The sequence below is a fragment of the Leptopilina heterotoma genome, unplaced genomic scaffold (genome assembly GCF_015476425.1).
Source record: "Leptopilina heterotoma isolate Lh14 unplaced genomic scaffold, ASM1547642v1 Lhet_60, whole genome shotgun sequence".
NCBI classification, from domain to species: Eukaryota; Metazoa; Arthropoda; class Insecta; order Hymenoptera; family Figitidae; genus Leptopilina; species Leptopilina heterotoma.
In genome coordinates this window covers 1,449,465-1,473,015 of record NW_025111138.1, presented here as the reverse complement: position 1 = coordinate 1,473,015, position 23,551 = coordinate 1,449,465, and the positions used below count along the sequence as shown (strand labels likewise).

At 23.0% G+C, this 23,551-nt stretch overlaps 3 protein-coding genes across 5 annotated transcripts in view; 1 reads left to right on the top strand and 2 right to left on the bottom strand.

Annotated features, from left to right (window-relative positions):
- Nucleotides 1-1,291: 1,291 nt before the first annotated feature.
- LOC122509373 (60S ribosomal protein L7) lies at nt 1,292-3,707 on the bottom strand. The gene is made up of 6 exons (XM_043623383.1): nt 3,565-3,707; nt 2,970-3,078; nt 2,711-2,886; nt 2,355-2,602; nt 1,902-1,999; nt 1,292-1,442 (listed from the first exon to the last, which is right to left on the bottom strand). Exons 1-6 carry the CDS (start codon nt 3,573-3,575, stop codon nt 1,332-1,334), a joined length of 753 nt encoding a protein of 250 aa, XP_043479318.1. The 5' UTR covers nt 3,576-3,707; the 3' UTR covers nt 1,292-1,331.
- A 256-nt stretch (nt 3,708-3,963) lies between these two features.
- Nucleotides 3,964-10,303, top strand: LOC122509372 (homer protein homolog 3). Of its 2 annotated transcripts, none has more exons than XM_043623381.1 (6): nt 3,964-4,974; nt 5,778-5,934; nt 6,011-6,154; nt 6,274-6,768; nt 7,967-8,242; nt 8,767-10,303. In XM_043623381.1, exons 1-6 carry the CDS (start codon nt 4,949-4,951, stop codon nt 8,950-8,952), a joined length of 1,284 nt encoding a protein of 427 aa, XP_043479316.1. In that variant the 5' UTR covers nt 3,964-4,948; the 3' UTR covers nt 8,953-10,303. The 2 variants fall into 2 exon arrangements, with proteins under 2 accessions (XP_043479316.1, XP_043479317.1); XM_043623382.1 differs by having other exon boundaries at nt 3,966-4,974; nt 6,023-6,154.
- Nucleotides 10,304-16,186: 5,883 nt separating this feature from the next.
- The window catches only part of LOC122509353 (neurotrimin-like), a 163,680-nt gene continuing 156,315 nt past the window's right edge, over nt 16,187-23,551 (bottom strand). For both annotated transcript variants that reach the window (XM_043623344.1, XM_043623343.1), the window contains 5 exons: nt 22,589-22,686; nt 19,616-19,918; nt 18,030-18,216; nt 17,380-17,439; nt 16,187-16,561 (listed from right to left, as the gene is read on the bottom strand). In XM_043623344.1, the coding sequence (XP_043479279.1) occupies nt 16,437-16,561; nt 17,380-17,439; nt 18,030-18,216; nt 19,616-19,918; nt 22,589-22,686 (773 nt within the window). In that variant the 3' untranslated portion in view covers nt 16,187-16,436. The remainder of the gene's footprint in view (nt 16,562-17,379; nt 17,440-18,029; nt 18,217-19,615; nt 19,919-22,588; nt 22,687-23,551) is intronic.

The following is a 23,551-nucleotide window of genomic DNA, read 5'->3' as shown; positions in this document are numbered from 1 at the left end:
CATAAAAATTTTAATAATCTTTAAGAAATAAAATTGAAATATTATAAAAATCGATTTTTTAGAATTTTAAATAAAATCTTTCGAAATTGCATTTGGAGAATTTTATAATTTATATCTTTTTTATAACTACCTAGTTATAATATATAATAAAAATTTTAATTGCAATTCTTTCAAAATTAAATTATTTTAGATGCAATTTTAACCCTTTAAAACTCTGTAAAATTCAATTATTTACCACTTATTAAATTAAAATTTCTTGAAAATTCAATTTTTTTAAAATCTCTAATTAAATTGATAAAAATCTCTCAACAAAGTTAATTATTTTCAATTCAATTTCACAAAATTTTTTTTAATTTGATAATTTTTTAATATAATATAATATTCTATATTAAAAATCGTTGTATTCCGGTAATCTGTTCGCAATTTGAAGTTAGTTATTGTTTCGAGAAATTTTACTAAAATTGAATTAAAAATAATTGAATTCCACCGAAGAATTTTATTATTAATGAAAACAATTTAATTCCTTCAAGTAATTTTACTATGTATGAAAATAATTGAATTCTTGCGAAGAATTTTATTAAAATTTTTAAAAATCGTAATTAAATTTTTTTGAAGAATTTCTTTTAATTTTTTTTTAAATAATCTAATTTTTTAATAATTTTAATTGAACATTTTGAAAGTAATTGAATTTTATAAAGAATTTCTTTCAAGTTTTTAAAATAATCGTTTTTTAATAATTGAAATTAAACACTTACTTATTGAATTTTCTTAAAATTTTTGGAAATAATTGAATTCTTCTTAAAATTTTATTACACTTTTCTAAAATAATTTAATTTATTCAGGGAATTTTATTAAAACATAGAAAGTAATTAATTTCTGTTAAAGAATAGATACTATTAAAGGTTTTGACAATAATTGAATCCTTTCATAAAATTGATTTAATATTGCAATTGTAATTAATAATTTTACCATAAAAACTTTATTAAAATTATTGATAGAAAATTAATCTCTTTTAAACAATTTTATTAGAGTATTTATAAATAATTAAATACTTTTGAAGAATTTCTGTTTTTTTCAAAATTGAATCCTTTTTTGAAATTTTATTAAAATTGTATTAAAATTAATTGAATTCTTGCGAAGAATTAAATTAAAATTATTGAAAATATAAACAATAATAATTAATTATGTACTTAATAAGTGAATTTTTAAATTTTAATTATGAAATTATTCAAAAATTTAAATTTGAAAATAAAAAATATATAATCTGGTAAACTTGAAACAAAAGGCAGTATTATTTTGTAAATTCCGTCTTTATTTTCATTAAACATAATTTAAACCATTCTCCTCAATAGTTCATTAATTTTGTCTTCCCTGTTTCCGAAGTCACCACCCTCAACATAGTGGTTGGTCTTCTTTCTCCAACCTCCATTTGGTGTGTTGAGCTGTAAAACAAAAATAAATAATCACAATTTGCAAGAAAATTATCAATTTTATTATAATTATATTGTCATTAACAATACCAATAATTCTAATAATCTCTATTTTTAAATATTTACTAATATAAAAATATCTAAACCAAAAAAAATTGAACTTTATAATAAAGAAAAACTAACTTATATCAGCCAAATCTTTAAATTTAATTTAATTTAATTCTATTTAATATATAAATAAAATATTTATTTCAGTGAATTGAAAATTCATTTTACATAAATCAAATGTGCGAGAAATTCGGAACTTTACGAAAGAGAAGCGTAAAGAAAAAAGGGAATATCTCGTATTGCTCTCCAACATAATAGGAAGTGATAGACAATTAAGTATCAATCACAATGCCTATGTTGGTAATTAAAATTTAAAAGAAAAGAAAAAAAGTTATGAATTATATCTCTTGAAAAATTCCTTACCTTGAATGGCCACAAAAAGTTGCTGCAGTACTTGAATTTAGGACCGACAGTGAAAATTTCGTGGATCAAATCTTCTGTACAGATGATGTTTGATCGTCCTGAAAACAAGAACATTTTTCTCAATTTTCTAATAAAACTAAAATTCAAATCAAATTTGAATAAATATTAAAGTATTAAAATAAATTTTAGTATTTATTTACTAAATAAGTATTAACTAAAAGTTAAAATAATTAAAAGCACTAAATAAGCATTAACTTATTTAAGTAATTAAAAAAAATGTGTAAAAATGTATGAATCGTGTCTAACCCAATTACTAAGAAACAAATAGGGTGTTTTTCCAAAATCCAGTTAATTTTCGATAATATGGAAGGAAATCGCTTAAATAAATAGACGATTGCCATGGAGTTATCGCTTAGTTGTTAATATTTAATAAATAAAATTAAAGAAACTCACCCAATTGACTTTCAATGATGGAATTCGAAGTAATTGGTATTCTTTGACGATTGATTTTAGCGAAACCTCTCTTGTAAATCAATTCTCTGACAGATTTAAGATTTGGATATCCCCAAGTGATGTAGGGATCGACAAGTCTAAGCATGTTGATTGTTGCTTTGTTCAATTTAACAAAGACTCCATTATTGATCTGAAGTAGACGGAAAAGCTTCAGAACTTTACGTACTTTCGGTGCAACTTGATTCACACTAGAATTTTAAATGAAAATTATTGTTAAACAAGCATTTCAATTTTTTTTTTTAATTCGTAAGTTAAAGTATAAATCAGTTTAGAAGCAAATTTGATAAGAAACTTACCCCCGAATACGCATAACAAAAGCCAAACGAGCCTCGCCAGGAATGTAATAATTTCCACGATTCTTGGCTTGTCTCTTGAGCCTGATTTCATCTCGTTCTTTCATTCGGTACTCCTTTACATATTGTTCAGCGCGCTTGAAGATCTCCTTCCGTTTCTTGTAATGCTCTTGACGCTTCTAAAGTTATAAATTAAATTCTGATTAGCAAAAAAAGAAATTTGCGATAAAACTGTATTTTTGAAGAAAAAAATTAAATTTACCTTGATAGATGTCTGCAAGCGAACAGCTTTAGCGGTATCGCGCCGCTTTCTTCTCTTCAGTACCGATTCTGGTACTGCGGGCAGCTTTTTAGCCACGGTTTCTTTTTTACTGTAAACAAAAATTATTTTAAAAACCACTGTTTTATTTCTATTATCAATTATCAATAATCAATAAGCTAATGAACAAAACGGAAAATAAGATGCTTTTCAAGTAATGAAATCATTATCAGAAGAGATTATTGACAAGTGCGAGACGAAACAAACGACTCTAAATTTTCATTAACAAATTAATCACTTTTTTTACAAATTATGAAAAATTAACAATTCAGGCTCACTTAATCATTGTTCGAATAACTTACACATTGCAAATTTGTTAATTATTGTACAAAATGTAACACATGCACTTTTTAGGTTATGTTCACTGGCAATGACATTACTGATAATGTTGATAATTTACAAAAAACTTGTAAAAAATATGTAGCACAATAAATAAAGAACATTTTGATGAATAAATTAAGGAGTTGATCGGAACAAATTGTTTAGCAAAAACACGCGATGTTGATAGATTTTAAATGAAATTTTGAGAACTACTTACGCGTCGGCCATGTCTTCAACCAGAAAGAAAAAACAATCGCTTGAACTTGTCCTTTGTTACAGTTTGGCAAACTTGATAAATTTTCCCTAGCTAAATCCTGCTTGCGCCAACTTGAGAATAAAAATTACTACTTACACCAGGGTTTGGAAAGTGAGAGTCTTGATTCCCTGTAGGTAATACGTAACATTTTGATTTTCGAATACAATATTCAATAATAATTGAAGAATAATTTAATAATAATTCGAATTTATCAGAAAAGATCAATTTTTTTTATTTAAAATACATTCGAAGATCTCCTTTTTAAAAAAAATAGAAACTGGAGCAAAAATCCCTGCCTTATCTACAGATCCTTGTCCCTAGCGCACTTTGTAAACTTACCTTCCCAACCGTGAACTTGTTAGTAAATAAAAATCAAATTTAAAAACTGGTCTAATAATTTTATATTATTTACAAAGTAAGACCGATTGTTAAACTAAATTAAGTTTGTGTGAAAATTAGATCATTAAAGTATTTAAAATATATAGAAAATAGTTACAAATTCCGAAAAGAAATAAATCGAATAAATCAACCAAATTAACATACGAAGGACATGACAGCTAGAGCGTGACAGTTATTAAAAACGAATGTCAAAAATCCATTAAATAAAAATTATTCCTTGCATTAATTTTTTGAAAAAGGTAATATTTCAAGATTAAAAGGAATTGTTTAGCAAAATATATAAATATAACCTAAAATATTTAACAAATTATGCCAGAAACATAACCTAAAAAAACAAACGTCAAAATAAATGTCAAAGAAAAAACAGTTCCAAACAAGTGGAAAAAATAATTGATTATTTACAGATAAAAGTGTAGAGAAGAATTACACTAAAGTGAAGTAAATAAAGTTTATTAATTTCTAATAATTGTCACGCGTGTGAAAACACAGTGTTTTAAAGAAGTTAAAAGAGAAAAAGATGGAAGGAGTTTGGTGCGCGTGGATTAAGCGCACGATATGAATCCACTCCCTTTGGAGCAATTGTGATGTGGGGATCATCCTCCAAGAGAAAAGTGTCATATATTCGCTTTTAAAACTGTACAGTTTATTTCAAATTCAATTAATTGAGAAGTTTTTAATTATTTCCGTGAATCGTATCTGTTTCGAAAAGTCGAATAAAATCTACTTCTTGCATTATAAATCACAACAGTTTTTATATGTCGGCTTGGCTACGAATGGCGGCTGTCAAATCGTGGAAAGTGCTTTCAGATGAAACAGTTTTGGTGTTTCTTGTGATTTTTGCAATTATCAATAATTTCAGTTGAGTGGGGCCTTGAAAGAAAATATTAGAGTTTGCTTGAAAATTCTATGATTTCCTGTTTATACCACGTTATTAAGTACTACTTTTATGACATCCGGAAAGGAAACCATGGGGTAAGCAATTATACGAATTGATATTTCGCCTACTTTTTTTTTGAGGGTGGATAACTAGGCGTGTAAAATATTTTCTCAATAAGTAAATTATAATTTCCGCCCCATTGGCATAAAATATATCGATAGTGTTTTTTTTTTCTATTGTTGGATCAATTTTGCGATCGGGTTTAACAAAGTTTATTTTAAGACACACAAGTCGATTGGAGAGCAGCGATCTGAAAAACTGCACTTACTTTTTTCATGTTTTTTTTCTACATACAGTATAAAAGTAAAGCAGTCAATTGTAATTATTTTCTTTTCACACATATTCTCTTTATTTGTAAATCAGAGAGTGATCTTTCGTAATTATTGTTAGTCATTTTAATCGAGTGTTGAAACAAAAAACCGGCACTGATGCACATGGATAAACTCCGAATGGAGATAATTATTCATTTACGGAGCATTTTCTTTGTGTCAGGGGAACATACTTGCACATTTAAATCGATGCATAAACATCAATTGTGCTTATTTTTTCTCCCCTCTTTGCTTTTCATTATTGACAAGTGTGTGTGTTAATTCGTGTATACGAACTTTTGAATTAAGAATCTTGTTTATAATTACAATTTTTTTTCTTCGGAATTTATTATTTCATAATTTATTAATTTTTATCGTAAAAAAATATAAACATTTTTTTTGTTTTTAGAAAAATTGTTTTATTACGCAAATATTTTTTGCAGGAAAAATATTTTATATATATTAATTAATCAGTTAATTGTGGAATTATTTTAGTTTGGATGAATAATTAAATTTAACTTGTATTTTAGGGAACAGCCGATTTTCACGTGCAAGGCGCACGTGTTTCACATTGATCCAAAGACAAAAAGATCATGGGTGTCAGCATCCACGGCAGCAGTTTCAGTTTCTTTTTTTTATGATTCAACGAGAAGTTTGTATAGAATTATTTCTGTGGATGGCTCGAAGGTAATTAACTCTAATTGCAAGGGAAAAAAGTTTTACACTATTTTAATTTTGCTTATTTTAATTTATACAATTAAAGAATTTTTCCCAGGCGGTTATTAACAGCACAGTCACGCCCAATATGGCATTTACGAAGACTTCTCAAAAATTCGGTCAGTGGTCAGATGCGAGAGCAAATACTGTCTATGGTTTGGGTTTTTCATCCGAAGCCGAATTAGCTAAAGTTAGTTTCGCAATTTAATTTTTCTCTTTCAAATAAATTATACAAATAATATAATAATAATAATATGATGATGATACTCATTTAATTGATCATTAAATGAAATAATTTTGAATTCACAGTTCATTGAGAAATTCCATGAAGTTAAGGAAGCTACAAAACTTGCTGGCAGTAAGTTGCAATCGAACAGTTCGTCCGTTACACCAGCAACGAGTGCAAATGTTAGTCCAATTACATCACGATCTGGAATGACATCCGGCGATCAGGATTTAATTGACCCACCAAATTCGTCAATGATGAATTCCAATATGTCAGCGTCAAGTAATCAAAATTCAAATGCAAATATGATAGCTACTCAGAATAATGTCTCATCGGTTAGTAGCAGTCCTTTACTTAGTGGTATATGTCAGGTGAAAGATGAAGAATTGAAAAATGCATTACACTCGAGATCGCAAAGCATCTCACAACAAAATACCGAGAGTCCTCAGCATCAGGGAAAATCATCTCAGCATAATGCTGCTCAAAGTGGTCAATCAGCCGAAATGCAACTCAAATATGAGAACGATAGGTTGAAACTTGCACTCGCACAAAGTTCCGCCAATGCCAAAAAATGGGAGGTGAGAAAGAATTCCAATTTTTTTTACAAATATTAATAAATAAAAATTATGTTATGCAATTAAATGAAAATTATTTGAAATTAAATAAAAATTATTCTAAATTTAACTAAATTAAAAAATTAAATTATTGTTAGGTTTTAGTTTAGTTAAGTTTAGTTTTAGTAAAAAAAAAGTGCAACTTATTTTAATTTTTATAATGCGAAAAATAACTATAAACAAATCTTTCAAAAATTGTTTTTGAATCATTTTTTAACAAAATTAAATTTTTCAAATATATCTACAATAAAAATCTTTTTGAATAGTTGAAATTTTGTAAAATTTAATTGAAAATAATTTATTTATTTTAAATATTTTGTTACAATTTTTGAAAATCAACTTTTGAAGAATGAAAAATCTTTAAAGGTAAATTTAAAATGAAAATTAGCTTTTAATTTTTTAAAATTCAATATTTTTAGTATTTTCAATCACATATTACCAAAAAGTCAAATACATACAAAAATAATAACATTTTAGAATTACTTTTAATATTTTGAAGAAAACAATCATCAATCAAAATTCATCAAAAAATTAATTAGTTGATTTAAATTATACGAAAATTCTTTTAAGAAATTTATTTATTTTTGAAAAATTACATTAAAATATTTTTAAAAACTAATTATTAGAATTTTATAATAATTCTTCAAAAATTTGATCATTTTTATTTATATTTTTCAAAAATTCAATTATTTTTAAAAGATCTTACCAAATTTTAATTGTTTGGAAATTTTTCAAAATTGAAAATTATTTTAAAATAGAATTGAATTCTAAAAGAAGTTTTGAAAAATTATTTAAATTAATTGATTTAGAGATGAAGTTTAGATGAAAATTGTAGAAAATAATTGAATTCAGGAAGGGTTATAATTGTAATTTTTAGAAATTATTAAAATCCATAAATTTTACTCATTTTCTGTAAAAATTCATATTTTCCTGTAAAAAGAATTTTTACAGGGAAAGTAATTTTAATGTCAGTAAATTGTCAGGAAAATTGATAAATTGAAACTTATGACCACCCTGTTTTATCTTTTTGTCATAAAATAGCGACTGAAATTTTCTTAAATTTATTCTTTCATTCATTCCATTAAATTTGAAAATAGAATTTCGATTTTTTTGTTTTAAAATAGTTTGAAGAGCAATCACTTAAGGGTATTTACATTTACAGGTGGAGTTGACTAATTTAAAGACAAATAATGCAAGATTGACTAGTGCTCTTCAGGAGTCAACAGCAAATGTTGATGAATGGAAGAGGCAGTTGCAACTCTATAAAGAAGAGAATACACGAGTGAAAACAAGATATGCAGATTTAGAAGCTGGCAAAATTGCCGAAGGAAATGTCGAAGCATTAAGGTTACGAGTTGAAGCCTTGGAAAACGAACTTAGAACGCGAAATGAAGAAATCAAAGCATTTACAATGGCAACTAAAAATAAGGACTACATGGTATGTGAAAAAAATTCATTATAAAATTTTAATTTTTATATTTATAAAGAAGTAGAAGGAGAAATAATAACTAAATTATTTTCTATTATTTCGTTTTTATTCCTTAATTTTGTTTTTCTTTTCTTTTTTTTTCTTTTAATTTTTTTACTTTTGTTTTCATTTTAATTTTGTATTTTTTAAATCTAATTTTTGCTTTCTCACCAGAAAGCTTTGTATTTTTAATTATTTCCAAATTTCAATTCATTTTTCAATTAACATTAATTTCAATCGTCAAGTAATTGAAAACGCCGATAATATTAATTAACATTAAATGGCATTTCAGGAGAAGAAAATCAATTTTAGATTTAAGATAAATGAGAATCAAAATTATCACGATGGGAAATTAATTAATTCTAGTTACACATATAATAGAGAAGCTCTTCTTTCATTATATTTGGCATTTAGAAAAAAATACATTTTTTTTTTTTTTTGGCGATATTTTCTGGTGCTCTTTGCAATCGGTGGATTAATGAATAATTTTACAGGTTTTACAAAAGGAGAATGCCGACCTTCATGACATGTTAAATGTGGTTCATGAACAATTGGAACTTGCATTGGGTGCCAATAAAGTTCAAAAACAAAATTTGGACACATTAAATACCAGATTAGCTGGACACATTCAAGATTTAGTCACTGTACATCGAGAAATTTCAAATACGTTACAAACTTAAGAGTCCTTTTAAAGAGACTTTTTTTATATCGACCATTAGATTTATATGTGCGAATGACTATATATTAATTCTACAAAAGGGTTGTGTTGTAGCTGAATACCTGATTTAAAATCGCACTATAGTAAAATTTACTGTCGCAGAGTAAATTTTTTTTAAAATTATAATACTCAACGTTTTAGTACTTGAAGTATTTTTAAATGACATTTTTTTAAAAGTTTTTTTAGTTTTGGGACTTTTTATCAATGTTTCGTAAGTTTTACGAAATTTTTTGTTAAAAAGAATTTTTAAATTATTTATAATTGTAATTTCTATTTGTATAAATTTCCAAATTTATTTCCATTTAAGAATGGAAAAGTTTTCTTTAGAGGTAAAATTTGCTTTAAAGGTAAAAATTGCTTTGAATAAATCAAATTTTACTTTCTTTGGAAATAAGGGTATGCTTTTCAAAAAAAGGGGTTTTTAAAAAAACATTCAAAATACTGTGTTCATAGAAAAATTTTATCTAAAAGTACTGAAACAACATGAATTTTGAATTTTGAGATAGTTATTAAACATATCATAAGAATTCCATTTTGCACAACAGCATCTAGTGTTTTCAGTACACAATTCTATCTATGCAGAACACAATTTAAATGAGAAAAAGAAGAAGAAAAAAAAAGAGATGCACAATGATAGTACGAGTTAGTTATTTTTTATTCAAAAATCTATTTTAATTTTTAATCGTAAATTTATATCGATGGAGAAATAATTCTATCGCTACTATTAGTCATAAGTTGCTTTAGAAAGCCATATACATAACAATTTATTTTCATTTTTCATACAATGATTCTTGTGCTTCCAATCGAAATGAAAAAAGTATTCGAATAAGCGTGTTTAAGCTTTTTTTTAATTTTTCAAAGCAAGAATCTAAAATTGCTTTTCTTTTATAAATTTTCTATTCAATAGGAGCTCTGTACAAATTAGTTTTTATTTTATGCACAAGATTTTTCCCAAAATATAATCACAAATGAAGACCAATAAATAAAAAAAAATGAACACTTAGTGGAAAAAATAATTGTGAGCAATATTAAAGTAATAAAAAAACGAGTTGTTAAGAAAACTCGTAAATAATTGTCACATTTAGTGTTTAGTAGAATTGTTTAGAAGAAAGTGAAGCTAGAAGTTAAAGTTAGATCTGTTACTTGCACAGAGTTCCTGTTGTATTTTTTAGCTTGTGATGTCAGAAGTAATTTTCATTCGAAATTTCTAAAACATTTTTTTCCAAGTACTAAATATTTATTTATCAATATATTGTCTGTACTGAATATTTATTAATATTGTAAAAAGTACTTGGTATTAAAAAATATTTCGTGGAAGAAAATATGTTTGAAAACGTATTTGAAAATTAAAAATATTTAGTATTCGAAAAAGATTGAATATTAAAAAAAGTGTTTATTATTAAAAACATTTACTAATATTTAATATTATTAACTAATGAGCTAAATATTGTATTCAGAATATAATAATATAATTTTCATAATAGTAAAAATGCACATTAATTTGATTCTTCTGGCATTGCAAAAATAAAATGGCTCAGGTGTGAAAGGAGATAATTTACAGAACAAAATAAATACTATAGATACAACGATATTCAGGACGATAAAATTTTCATTTGAAAAAAAAATTTCTCATCAATTTTTTGTGACGAGGAAATTATTTTACTATTATTCTTCTTTAATGTCCTGAAATATTCATTCGAATTATTTGTACAATTAAAATTCACTGCGTAGTTAAATATATATTTGTCCAATATTTAGAATTTTATTGACAAAAAAAAAGATAATTTTTGCACATCATGACAAAATGAGCATTATAATAAGAAAAAAAAGAAGAAGATTAACTCAATTTTCCAGTCACTCTGTGAAAATACATTTTAAAGAAAAATTTAAAGTTAGACCGATTAGAATAGCGGGAGCTTTAAATATGATAATTTATGATTAAAAGGAAAAAAAGAGCAGTTTTTATTGTATTATTGATGCTTTATATAGGCAGAAGAGAAAGAGGGGTGAAAAAAATGTTAAAGAGATGAATTTTAAATTTTGTGGAATTGGAGGAGAGCCTCGCTTGCCATAATATTGTAATCTTATTAATAATCCACGTGAAAGGCTTCCAGCCATATTGCTAGTGTTGTAATTTTCATAATTAAGGAACCGTTCATTCTCTTTCAACTGGCAATTATTTATTAATTGTTTATTCATTATTGGTTGGATCGTTTTTAATTGTTAAAAATGGAACGCATTATACGACGTGATCGACTTTAAATTTTAAACTGAAAAAAAATATGAAAATTTTACCGAATGTAATATTTATTTTACGTTAATATTATTGTAATAACATTATTGTAATTATATTATATATTATAATATTATTATTAAATACCTTATAATATTATTATATATTATAATATAATTTAATTTTATTGAAGAATACTCGTACTTGTAAGACTAATGTTTTCTTTAAAAATAACATCTCAGTGCTTCTGTACATTCGCTTTAGCAAAGATTTTATCCAGAAATGGAAAGAATATTTTTGCTTTCCGAAACCAAAGAAACTAGAAAAACTCGTTCTCTCTCTCTTGAGATTATAAATTTAGATCATGTAAATTATGTGCCAGACTGAAAGTTTTGTCGAGTTTAACGCACATTATATTAGAAAAATGTATAATTTAACGAAATAATTCTCCTTTGCTCAAGCAATCGTTGAAGTACGAATAACTGACTTTCTACAGAATATTTAGTGTCATTGTCAGTTATTTATAGAATTAACTTCTTGTTTTTACCAATTAATAAGTATTAATTTTTACTAAAATAAGTATTAATTTCTATTGAAAATAAGTATTAAATTTGTCTAAATAATTAACCATTAATTATAATACACGATTATAATCGTATTAACAATTTATTAATTGTATTAATGTAATAATTTTATTCATTTTATTCGTTTTATCCATTTTATTCATTTTATTTAACTTATAATTTAATTTCTTAACTTTAGAGTTTAGACCATAGTTGTAATTGATTGTTAATGTCAAAAAAGAACTGAATTTAATCGTTTTCACAATGAACGGTTCTTTAATAAAAAAAAGTCTGCTTATTATTGTTACTGAAAAATTCAATTTAGAATCTCGTTTTTTTTGTTTTGAAAAATTTGTCGAAAACTTAAATATCACAGAACGTGCCCAGATGAATTTGTCGAGGAGTCGTAATAAATATGAATATACTGTAGTGAAAGTGAATTTTTTTGAGAATTACATTGACAGTGTAAGTCATCTCTTGTATAAAAATCAAATTAGTTGGTTGATTTAGAAGAAAAAAAAATGTTTGTCATAATAAAACTGTTGCATTTTTATTACTGATATGTGAAAAGAGATACTTATAATAATAGAATGAGCATTTTTATCATTAGCGTATTAATAAATATACAATTTGTAAATTGACTGTATTCTTTCTTTCTGAAGTGAAATTTTTGTAAGAATTATTCAAAAAAACAACAAATTGGCCAAATGTCGAAATGCGATTTTATAACAACATCGAAAAATTGGAACAATAATTCACTGACTGCGAAATATTTGTACTTGTTTTTTAAATTGTATAAAATATACATAAATGTATCAATTCGAAAATAGAGGGGGAAAAAAATGTACGCCGATCTCAGTGAAACTTGAAGTCAATTTTTAGTTTTGTTTCTACGAAAAAGAATATTTTCTGTCTAGAAAGATTTTATTACTTTTTTTTCTGTATTTTTTAACTAAAACTTTTTTCTCCAATATTTTCTAATACGTAGAAGGAAAAAAAATGATAAAGCTAAATAAAAGTAGAGCTTTATCCTTTTTTTTTGTACATTTATAAAAAGAAAAAAATATTGAAAATTTCTTTTTTCGACGAAAAAAACAAAACAAGTTTGTACAGAAAAAAAGTGGACATTGCCTTGTGCAGTGAAACGCTATTATTGTTCACTGCATAATTTTAAGAGTAAAAAAACTTTTCGAGACATTTGACTTATATTTTATTTGTACACGTTTTTGAAGCTATTTATACGTTAGAGAATGTTTTTCTTTTTCTATTTATAAGAGAAGAAGAAAAAATGTATGCAAAGTGTTTTTACTTTTTTTTTATTTAAATTAATTTTTGAAAGCATCTGAAAATCTATAGAATTTTCTGTAAAACAAATGAGAGGTATCAACATATAATATACTTTATGAAATGGACGTTTAATATTTTATCCTGAGAAAGTTATAGCTCGTTATTGTAATCAATAATTGTCCTGATATGTCACAATCTGTTTCAGAATGACGCACAAAATTTTTGTAATTGAACCGTCATGAAATGCACAATAATTAACGTTACATTCCTGTTGCATTTGCATAAATCACAATTTTTATGCGTATTTCGTTTTATTTTTCCACTTAAAATTTGGACCAAAATGAAATTCATTTTATAGAAATACGTTTCAATTTTTTTGAATCAGAATTAGTATTTCTATTTGGAATTTATTTAATTCATACAAAATATTTACCTAATAAATTATTTAATCAATTAATATGATTATTAATGTGACTATTAATTAATGAAATTCATTAATAATGATTAATAATGAATTAATATATTAAATAATTATTAAGCAATTATTAACCTAATTAATTGTTGTATTTTTTGCATTGCTTGCAGTTTTCATTGAATATTTTTTCAATATTTTTTTTTCGTTTAGTAAAGGAAAAATTTGTTTTTTATTCGAATGCAATGGGAAAAATTTGTATTAGAATGATAAAAGGCTGGAAATCGATCGTGCTCGTTTTATCGACGATAGATTTTACACTTTTGCTGACTTTGGTAATTGTTGATAAAAAAAAACAAAGAAAAAAGAAATACCGACATTGTATTTATTGATTCATCGCCCTGACCAATCGTTGGATTTAGCCGCGATGATCAGTTCCGAGTGTAGAAAAGAATTTTTAATATAATTAATATTATAGGATCATGCCACTGATTTTTATTAATTTTTTCGAAATTATCTTTTTTGTTATTCAAAATTTTTTTCTATTCGATATTCACAACAGTTTATTTAGAATTAATTTATTATTCAATTACTAATTGAAAAGTAATAATTTCACATGTTTTAAAAATGTTACGACGAAATATATTTGCATGAAAATAATTCCTCTGGTGTTTATTATTTATCGAACAATCGAAATTTTCTTTCATTTATAATTGTATTTTTACAAAACTCCTTTTTTTTGTTCTCTAATGAAAATTAATTTATTATTAGTAAAATTATGTAAATATTATGCAATTACAAATAATTGAATTATATTGTATTTAAAAAAAAATATTTTCGATATTTTTCTCTATAAAATTATTTTCAGTGGCATGATCTGAGAGAATTAAGATGAAAATTAAAAAAAAATATATGACTGAAAGTTACTATGTACTAAAAAAACAAATGAAAAAAAAATAAAAATAAAAAAAATAGAAACTGATTTGGACTCTATAGGGTTTAATGTTAAGATAATTTTTCGCTACAAGGACTTCGTAGTCGTTATCGCAAACGAATTTGTTACATATATGAAGTGATATGAAAAAATCATTGAATATTGAATATTATATACTCAATGCGTTGTTCCAATGCGAAATGCATACCTAAATAATTGAAAAAAAAATTCTGAATTAAATAATAATAATAAAAATAACAATAATAAGAGTTATAATAATTATTAATATTAATATTACTATATTTATTAATATTAGTATTAATATTAATATTATTAATAACTACTGATTAATTCTTAATTAATGTTAATATTAATTAATTTATTAATATTAATAAACTAATTAGTAATTAATTATTATTGTTTCTATTATTATAATTATACGATACGAATTGGAAACCATTTGAAAACTTATATATGATTCCCAATCAATTTTTAAAAAATTAAATATGTATTATTTATAAATATGTATACATAATATATAGTATACAATATAAAATTTATAATATATTATAAATTATATATTATTTATACATTGTGAATTTAAAATTTTTTCTTTTCGATATATCATGTTCCTAACTTTGCACGAGTAACAACATTATTGTATAGAATATTATTTTACAAAAAAGAAAAATGGGATATGAAATAAAAAAAATTAAAAAGTCAGTTAAGATATAACGTTATTGTTATTTATAATCTAATATTTACAGAGAAACTTAATATTACACATTTTTATTGTATAATTCTTGCCTAGGATGTAAATTAAGAATAACATATTATATATATGAATTTTAGTTTCGAGCTGTATAATTTCGAACAAACAATTAGTTCAATTACACTGTTTTCCCTAGCAGAGAAGTTCGTGTTATTCCCGAAAGCACTGATATTATCATTTAAAGCTCGTGGTACGATAATATTAGCATGTCACGTAACTTTCTCATGCATATCGAAGGCAATTCTTTTTTTTTACAATTTTTTTCTCTCCTTTTTATATAATATATATACACACAAGATGATTTAGTATCTTAAAAATATTTTTCACATATATTTAAATCACGCGATAATTATTAATTATTGTCAAATAAAAAAAAATTGTGAATTATTTTCATATTACAAATATAAAGTATAATAGCATTTAAAATCTGAATTTTAAAAATAACTTATAATTTGAATCACATTCAATTTAAGTATTTGTAACAAGTTTGAAATTTTTTTTATTGTTATTTGTATTTTTACACGGAATATTCCATTAATGTCTCTTTATATTTTGTGTTCGAAAAATATTACGAAATTTTTTTGTAAAAACTTTTTAATACAATCTTTGAAAATTCTTCTAGTGTTAATTTTTGGAATGTGCATTTGGAATATTATGGAAATATTAGAGAAATTATTTTCTAAAGTATATAAATTTTCTTTTAATAATTAAAAAAAATTCTTTGGAACGATTTAAATATTTTTGGGAATATTCCAGCAATGTTCTTAAAATATTGTACAATTCTGAAAAATGTTGATTTCTCATTAATTATTATAACAATAATTTAATAAATTAAAAACTATTATAAGATAATAATTGAAAAAATTATTAATTATCACAAAAATAATTAAATAAATTATTAATTATCAAAAAAATAATTGAATAAACTATTAATTTTCAAAAAATAATTGATTAAATTATTAATAATTACAAAAATTTTCATTTTAGTATTTTAATTAATAAAATTTTTGCTGAAAATATCTATAGGAATTAAATATTTCTAAAAAGAAATTACAAATACTCTGCGTACAGTGGAATGTTCAAGGAATATCAATAGAATATTCCGTGTTTAATGTCAAAATTTTTATAACGTTTCTTAAAATTGATTTCTTTTCGCTTGAATACAAATATTAAAACTTTAACAAAATTCACGAAATACTATTAAAAACAAATTGATATTAGAAATTTATCGGTTTCTATAAAAATTCATTGACTTAAACAAATAAAAATTGATAAAATTGTTATGAAAATATTCACGTGGTAGGAATTCGTTCCATTGGCAGTTGCATCATTCATTGAAGATTGTTGTGACATTGAAGCGAGATGAACCACTGAAAAAAATAAATATTTATTTTATTATTCTTAGGTTTAACAATTAATTTGAGAAATTGTTTTTTATTATTATTTTTTGGAATTTGTTTAAGTATTGGAAATTTTTTGTTTTTGAATATTCTCAGCGGTATTAAAATTAAACAAATTTAAAACTTAATGAAAAAAATTTCAAAGCTTGACACAATTTTCAAAATTAATTTTACAAACACAATTAAAATAAATTTAAAAATTAATTAAGTAAATTTCAAAATTGAAACTAATTAAGAAACTAATGAAACAAATTTTAAATTTATTGAACGAATTTCAAAATTGAAACAAATTTAAAAATTGAAATAAGTTAAAAAATTAATGAACCAAATATTAAATTTATTGAATAAATTTTGAAATTGAAACGAATTTTAAAATTGACAAAACTAATTTCAAAATTAATTAAACAAATAAATTTAAAAATGAACAAAACAAAGAGATTAGAAAAATTAATAATAAACGTCTAATTATTTACTGTCTATAAATAAATAACTTATACATATTGAAAATTTCGTTTCAAGTTATATGGGGAAAATATTAGTTGGGAAATGAAGACTGGAGCATGCTAATTGGAAAATTTGTCAATTTCCTCACGAGCTGACGGAAGTTATGGAAAGCAATCTTCTATACCGGGGAAAATTTTAATTTTATCGATAATATTTTTTCCAAAAAAAATATAGTCACTAAATTTTGTTTATAAACATACAATTAGTTTCGCAAAAAAATATCGTCCAATATTACTTTTTGCAACACTAAAATTTCTATTGTAAAACTTTTAATTAATTTTTACCTGGAATTAATTTATCGTCTTGAACTTTTGTCCTTGCATATTCATCAGCTTTATTTTCGTCTGGAAATAAAAAAAAAGAAATTTATACTCTTAAATCTGAATTAAATCGCTAAAAAAAATTTTATTATTGTAATTTTCAGTTTTTTGCAAATAAAAAAAGTAATACTTAACAAAAACGAAACAATCATCTAAAAAAGTCAATACTCTGTCGTTTCACTAAATTATTGGCAACCATTAATTGATAGCATTCTTTTTTACAGCGAATATTGAAAATCTATAAACGTATGGAAATTGTTTTTTTTTATAAAAGTTAACACAAAATACCCAAACAGTAATTATTTTCTCTCGTCTTTAGAATTGATAATTGTAAATTTTAAATTATGAATTGTAAGTTGTAAATTGTAAATTATAATTGAAATTATAATTATAACTTATAATTGTAAATTGTAATTATAATTTACAATTTAATTTAATTTAATTTAATTTAATTTAATTTAATTTAATTTAATTTAATTTAATTTAATTTTAAATTTTAAATTGAAAAAGTGGAAAAAAGTTCGAAAAAAATTAGTTAGTGGCATAATTTCTAATAGTGAATGAATATTAGTTTTTCTAGGAAAGAAAAAAATTTCGAAAAGTAGTTAACCTACATGTATCGTCAGTTGTAAATATAAAAAGTTTTGAAGGTTTACTCCATCCATCACGATTTCTTGATGAAACTAGAGCTTCGTAGAGAGTTCCTTGCTGTAATCCAGTCAAGTTGAAAGATCTTGTATGCAATGGTCCGATGGCGTTACTTCCACTTGGAACGAATAATTTCACCCAGTCCTCACCTTTCTATGATGTCAAAGAAAAAAATTAATTCCAAATAATTTACACAAAAAATATTATCATTAATTTTATCAAATTTTATAATTTTATTAAATGTTATAGTTAATTTTATTAAATACTATGATTATTATATTTAAAAGCTGAATTATTCTCTCATTAACGAACTTTAAGTAGAAAAATATTATTTAATCAGACAGAGCTTTGAAAATAATTTTTTTTTTACTTAAATACCATTAAATAAGAATATTTCAAAATATTAAATTTAATTGTGGAAAAAATTTATTTAGTCAGACAAAAATTTGGAAATTATTTCTTTTTCTACTTAATTTTAAGTAGAAAAAGAAATAATTTCCAAATTAATTACTCAATTTTAAGTAGAAAAAGAAATAATTTCCAAATTTTTGTCTGACTAAATAAATGTTTTCCACTTAAATTTAATATTTTGAAATATTCTTATTTAATAGTATTTAAGTGGTAAAAAATAATTTTCAAAGCTCTGTCTGATTAAATAATATTTTTCTATTTAAAGTTCGTAAATGAGAGAATAATTCAGCTTTTAAATATAATAATCATAGTATTTAATAAAATTAACTATAACATTTAATAAAATTATTTATTTAAAATATTATTATTATTATTAATTTATTATTTATTTAAAATTATTATTTAAAATATTAATTTTAAGTAGAAAAAGATTATTTAGTCGGACAGCAATTTCGAAACAATTTTTTTTTCTATTTGAACAAAATTAAATAAGAATATGTCATTGCAAAAATAATTTTAAGTAGTGAAAAAAACCTTTTAGTCAGACAGAATGTTTCTCTACTAAATAATTTCCATCAACTTGAACTAAATAGAAAAAAATCATTTTAGTCAGACGGGATGATTCTTTACTAATTATAGTCTCTCAATTGGAAGGTTAAAGTAGAGAAAATCTTATTTTGTCAGACAGACATTTTTAAACAAATTTTTTTCTACTTGAACAAAATTAAATAAAAATAATTCTTTATAATTTAATTTTAAGAAGAAAAAAACAGTTTTAGTCAGACTAACTCAAAATTTGAAATTGAAAATTGAACTTTGTTAAATTAACAGCAAATTTTGCTAAATTAAAATCAATTAGTTCGATATAAATGAATTCGACGAAATTTACTGTTTTCAGTAAAGAAAAATATTGTTCAAGTCAGACAAAGTTTATTTACATTTTATTAGCTTTATTTTTTTAATTCTTTTTTTTCTACTTTTATTTATTATTTTATTTTATTATTTACGTACTAATTATCGATATAAAAAAAATACAAAAAGAAGAAATTTGGAAAAGTAAAAAAGTCCTCTTTAAGTCAGACAGGAAATAATATTCAAAGTTTGGAAAAAAAATTTGCCAAAATTTAAATTATATTCTCACCTTATACCGCCGAAACCAAAATTGATATTCGATAATGGAACTGTAGCTATCAACTTCCCAAATGAAGTTATAAGCAGTTTTGGAAATTGCGTGTGATTCCTTTTTGAAAATAGCCGGATTTGCTACACCCGATAATTCAATGACAGTTTCCGCCGAACCCAAAGAGTTTGTCGCATTGCAAGTGTACTGTCCGTAGTCATAAATTACCACTTGTCTTATAATTAAACTGTGAACATTTTCATTCGTCTGCTTCACTACTCTCTGCGAATATGGCACTTTCACGTCCTTAAAATACCATTCCACCTGAAAAAGAATAGAATTACATAAGTTATCAACTTTCTTATTTTTTTCTTTTTAGAAAAATTTTTAAAACTTTTACTTTAATTAATTAATTAAAACAACATAATTCATTTTTCGCTTAACTATTTTTAATTAATTGAATTTAATTCATAGAATTTAGTATATTTAACTAATTAATTAATTTAATTTAATTCAAACAATTTAGTATATTTAACTAATCAATTAATTAAATTTAATTCAAAGAATTTAGTATATTTAACTAAATAAATAAATGGAATTTAATTCAAAGAATTCAGTAGGTATATTTAACTAATTAATTAATTAAACTTTCATTATTTTAATGCAGTTATTATTTTCTAGAATTTTTAACTAAAATTCTTCTTTAAATCAATTATTTTTAATAAACTTTAAAAAAGTTCTCTGAAAATTTTTAAATCCATTTGTTTACAATTCAATTTTACGAAATTTCGATTATTCGGAAATTCTTCAATTAAATATATATTAGAAAATAAAAACTTCCAATAAATAAAAAAAATTAATTCTACGTAATTGTTAGTCAAAAGTATGAAAAATTCAGATTTTCAAAGATTTTAATTTGAAATCTTTAAAAAATTCAATTATTTCTAAAAATTCACGCTATAATGCTTTTAATATTCAATTATTATCTAAAATTTTAACTGAAATTACTGAAATTCATTTTTAAATCAATTTTTATCAGAAAATTCTACGAGAATTCAATTATTTCAATACAAATAAAATGAAAATAAATAATTTATTGAATAATTGAATTTTTTTTTCAAAATTGAATTTTCATAAAGAATTTTAACAACAAATTTTTAAATAATTCAATTCTTTTGACGAATTTTCATAAATTTTTTAAGAATAATTAGATTTTTGGATGAAATTGATTAGAATTTTATTAAAAATAATTTAAATTTTGCGATGATGAGTATTATTATTTATAAAAAAATAATTGAATAACTAAAAAGAATTTTATTATATTTATAAAAATAATTGAATTATTACGAAAAAGTTTATAAAAAATTTGTAAATAATTGAATTACTGTGAAATTTTTATTATTTATGAACATAATTAAATGTTTCCTTAGAATGTTATCAACATTTTCTTTAAATCATTGAATTCTTGTGAAAAATTTTATGAAAATAGTAGATATTAAAAATCATTGAATTCAGAAAATTTTTTGAAAATAATTGAAATTTTGACAAAAATTTTGAAAAAAAATTTGAAAATAATTAATTAATAATAATTGTATAGAAATACAATTATTTATAGCTTCTCCAAAATTCAATTATTTCGAAAAGTTCCTGCTTGATTGAATTGATTTTAAATACATTTTTTTTTTAAATTCTACCTGCATTTAATTGATTAAATACAAAAATGAAATATTTTATGTTTAATTTAATTTTATTTTTAATTGAATGTTTCCTAAAATTGAAATTCTCATAAAAAATGTTATCAACAAATTTTTAAATAATTAAATTCTTTTGTTGCATTTGAATAAAATTTTAATGAATAATAACATTTTTCTAGAAATTCGATTAAAATTGTATTAAAAATACTTGATATTCTCCGATGAGTTTTATTATTTGTGAAAATAATTGAATTTCTCTGAGAAATTTTAATATTTATAAAAATAATTGAATTATTGCGAAGAAACTTATAAAAACTTTGTGAATCATTGAATTCCTGTGAAATTTGATTTATTTATGAAAATAATTAAATGTTTGCGTAGAATTTTATAAAATTTATTTTTTTAAATAATTGAATTCTTTTGGAAAATTTTATTAAAATAGTAGACATGGAAAATTATTTAATTGAGGATAATTTTTGAAAATAATTGAAATTTTGACAAGAATTTTTTATTAAAAGTTTTGAAAATACCTAATTGAATTTTGAAGAAGAATTTTTTTATTTATAAAGATAATAATTGGGATTTTGTCGAGACTTTTTTGTAAATTTTGAACATAATTGAATTTCGTGATAAAAATTTTATTGCGTTTGAAAATAATAAAAATAATTCCTGCAATCATTTGGAACTTCTCCAAAATTCATTTTTTTTAATTGTTTTTAACTAAAATTCTTCCATTATTTTTAATAATTAATTAAATATATATATTAAATAAATTTAACTGTCTAATTTTGGAAGAATTTGGATTATTAAAATTTTTCAAAAATCTAAGTTCTTTAAAATTTCTAATTAAATTCATTCCAAATTGAAATTTTATAAAATTTTAAATTGAAACCTTTTGAAGTTCATCTATTTATAAAAATTGTAAACGCAACTCTTTTAAAATTCTTTGAAATATTTAAGTAAAATTATTCATTAAATAATTGACAAGAAATAATTTTATGATTGTTTTTCAAGAATTAAGTTATTTAAAAAGAAATCAATGTAAGAAATAGAAAAAATTGAAGTTTTTTTGAAAAAAAAATATTTTCCAAAATAAAGAAGGCCTTATTTGACAATGAGCTATAATTTCAATTGTCTAGGTGGAATTTTTATTAATAAAAATTTGAGTACGTGATTGTCGATACAAATTGGTTTAAACATTGGTCAAAGGGTGGAAATTGAAATGATTGCTTGAAATACAGTGATGCAGCAGCTTTGTGTCGGTAATATATAATTAATTGAATTATTCTCAATTACTCACCTTCGCCTCGGGCCAAGCACTGACCCTGCAATCAAATTGCACACGTATCCCAGGAGATGCGTGAATCCACGTCTTCCTTACTTCTATTATTGGTTTATCTGTTGATATGAAATTAATCAAATTGTATTAATTTTCCTTTCTAATTGCTAAATTATAATCATAGGTATCACTATAACTAAATGCTCTCAATTTTTTCTAATTTTCAATTTCAGTAATTAACAATTAATGAGTAACAAATAATAATTAACAAACAATATTTGTGAATAAACACAATTTTCCTACACTGAGAAAAAATATATTTGAATCAAATATAATTATCTTTTATTATGCAGTCAATCAAAAATTATTTTTAAATCAAACATAATGATTTTGATTCAATACATAAATTTGATTCAATAAAAATTACGTTTAATTCAATTATAAAATGTATGTTTAATTCAAACATATTTTTTTGCGGTTGATTATTTATTTTAAGATTAAAAAAATGTTTTCTCAGTGTATTAATTAAATATTATAGGTAGAAATAGAGTTTTTAAATTAATTCGACTTCAAAAGTGGAAAAATGTTATTTAAGTCAGACTTGTTCCTCATTTTGATTTGAGTTTTAAGTAGAAAAGGAACGTTTAAGACATACAGCAAGTTTAATTTCTTTTTATTTTTACACCAGTTGCATAAAATAATTGTTTGATAATTTAATGTTCGATTTAAGTGGAAAAGAAGTTTTTCGGTCAGACAAAATATATTTATCTTAATTTATGGGTTTTTTAAGTGGAAAATAGTTATTTAAGTCCAACAAAAATCCAAATATAATCAGAAAAATCCAGTTAAACCGTATTTTAAGTGAAAAACTGTTTAATCGAGACAAAATATTTTTAATTTCTTCTAATTCTATTTTGAGTACAAAGCAGTTTCCAATTAACTAGGTTTTGCTTTAAATATAGAGGAAGAAGACGTTTTTAGTCA

Excerpts from the sequence above, each read along its gene's own strand:
- LOC122509373 (XM_043623383.1), bottom strand. Across the intron at positions 2,603-2,710 it reads TTTGTTATGCGTATTCGGGG|TGTGAATCAAGTTGCACCGA; the intron begins GTAAGTTTCTTA and ends TTAAAATTCTAG. Across the intron at positions 1,443-1,901 it reads ACTTTTTGTGGCCATTCAAG|CTCAACACACCAAATGGAGG; the intron begins GTAAGGAATTTT and ends TTTGTTTTACAG.
- LOC122509372 (XM_043623381.1), top strand. The coding sequence starts at position 4,949 with ATGACATCCGGAAAGGAAACCATGGG. Across the intron at positions 4,975-5,777 it reads TCCGGAAAGGAAACCATGGG|GGAACAGCCGATTTTCACGT; the intron begins GTAAGCAATTAT and ends CTTGTATTTTAG. Across the intron at positions 6,155-6,273 it reads CCGAAGCCGAATTAGCTAAA|TTCATTGAGAAATTCCATGA; the intron begins GTTAGTTTCGCA and ends TTGAATTCACAG.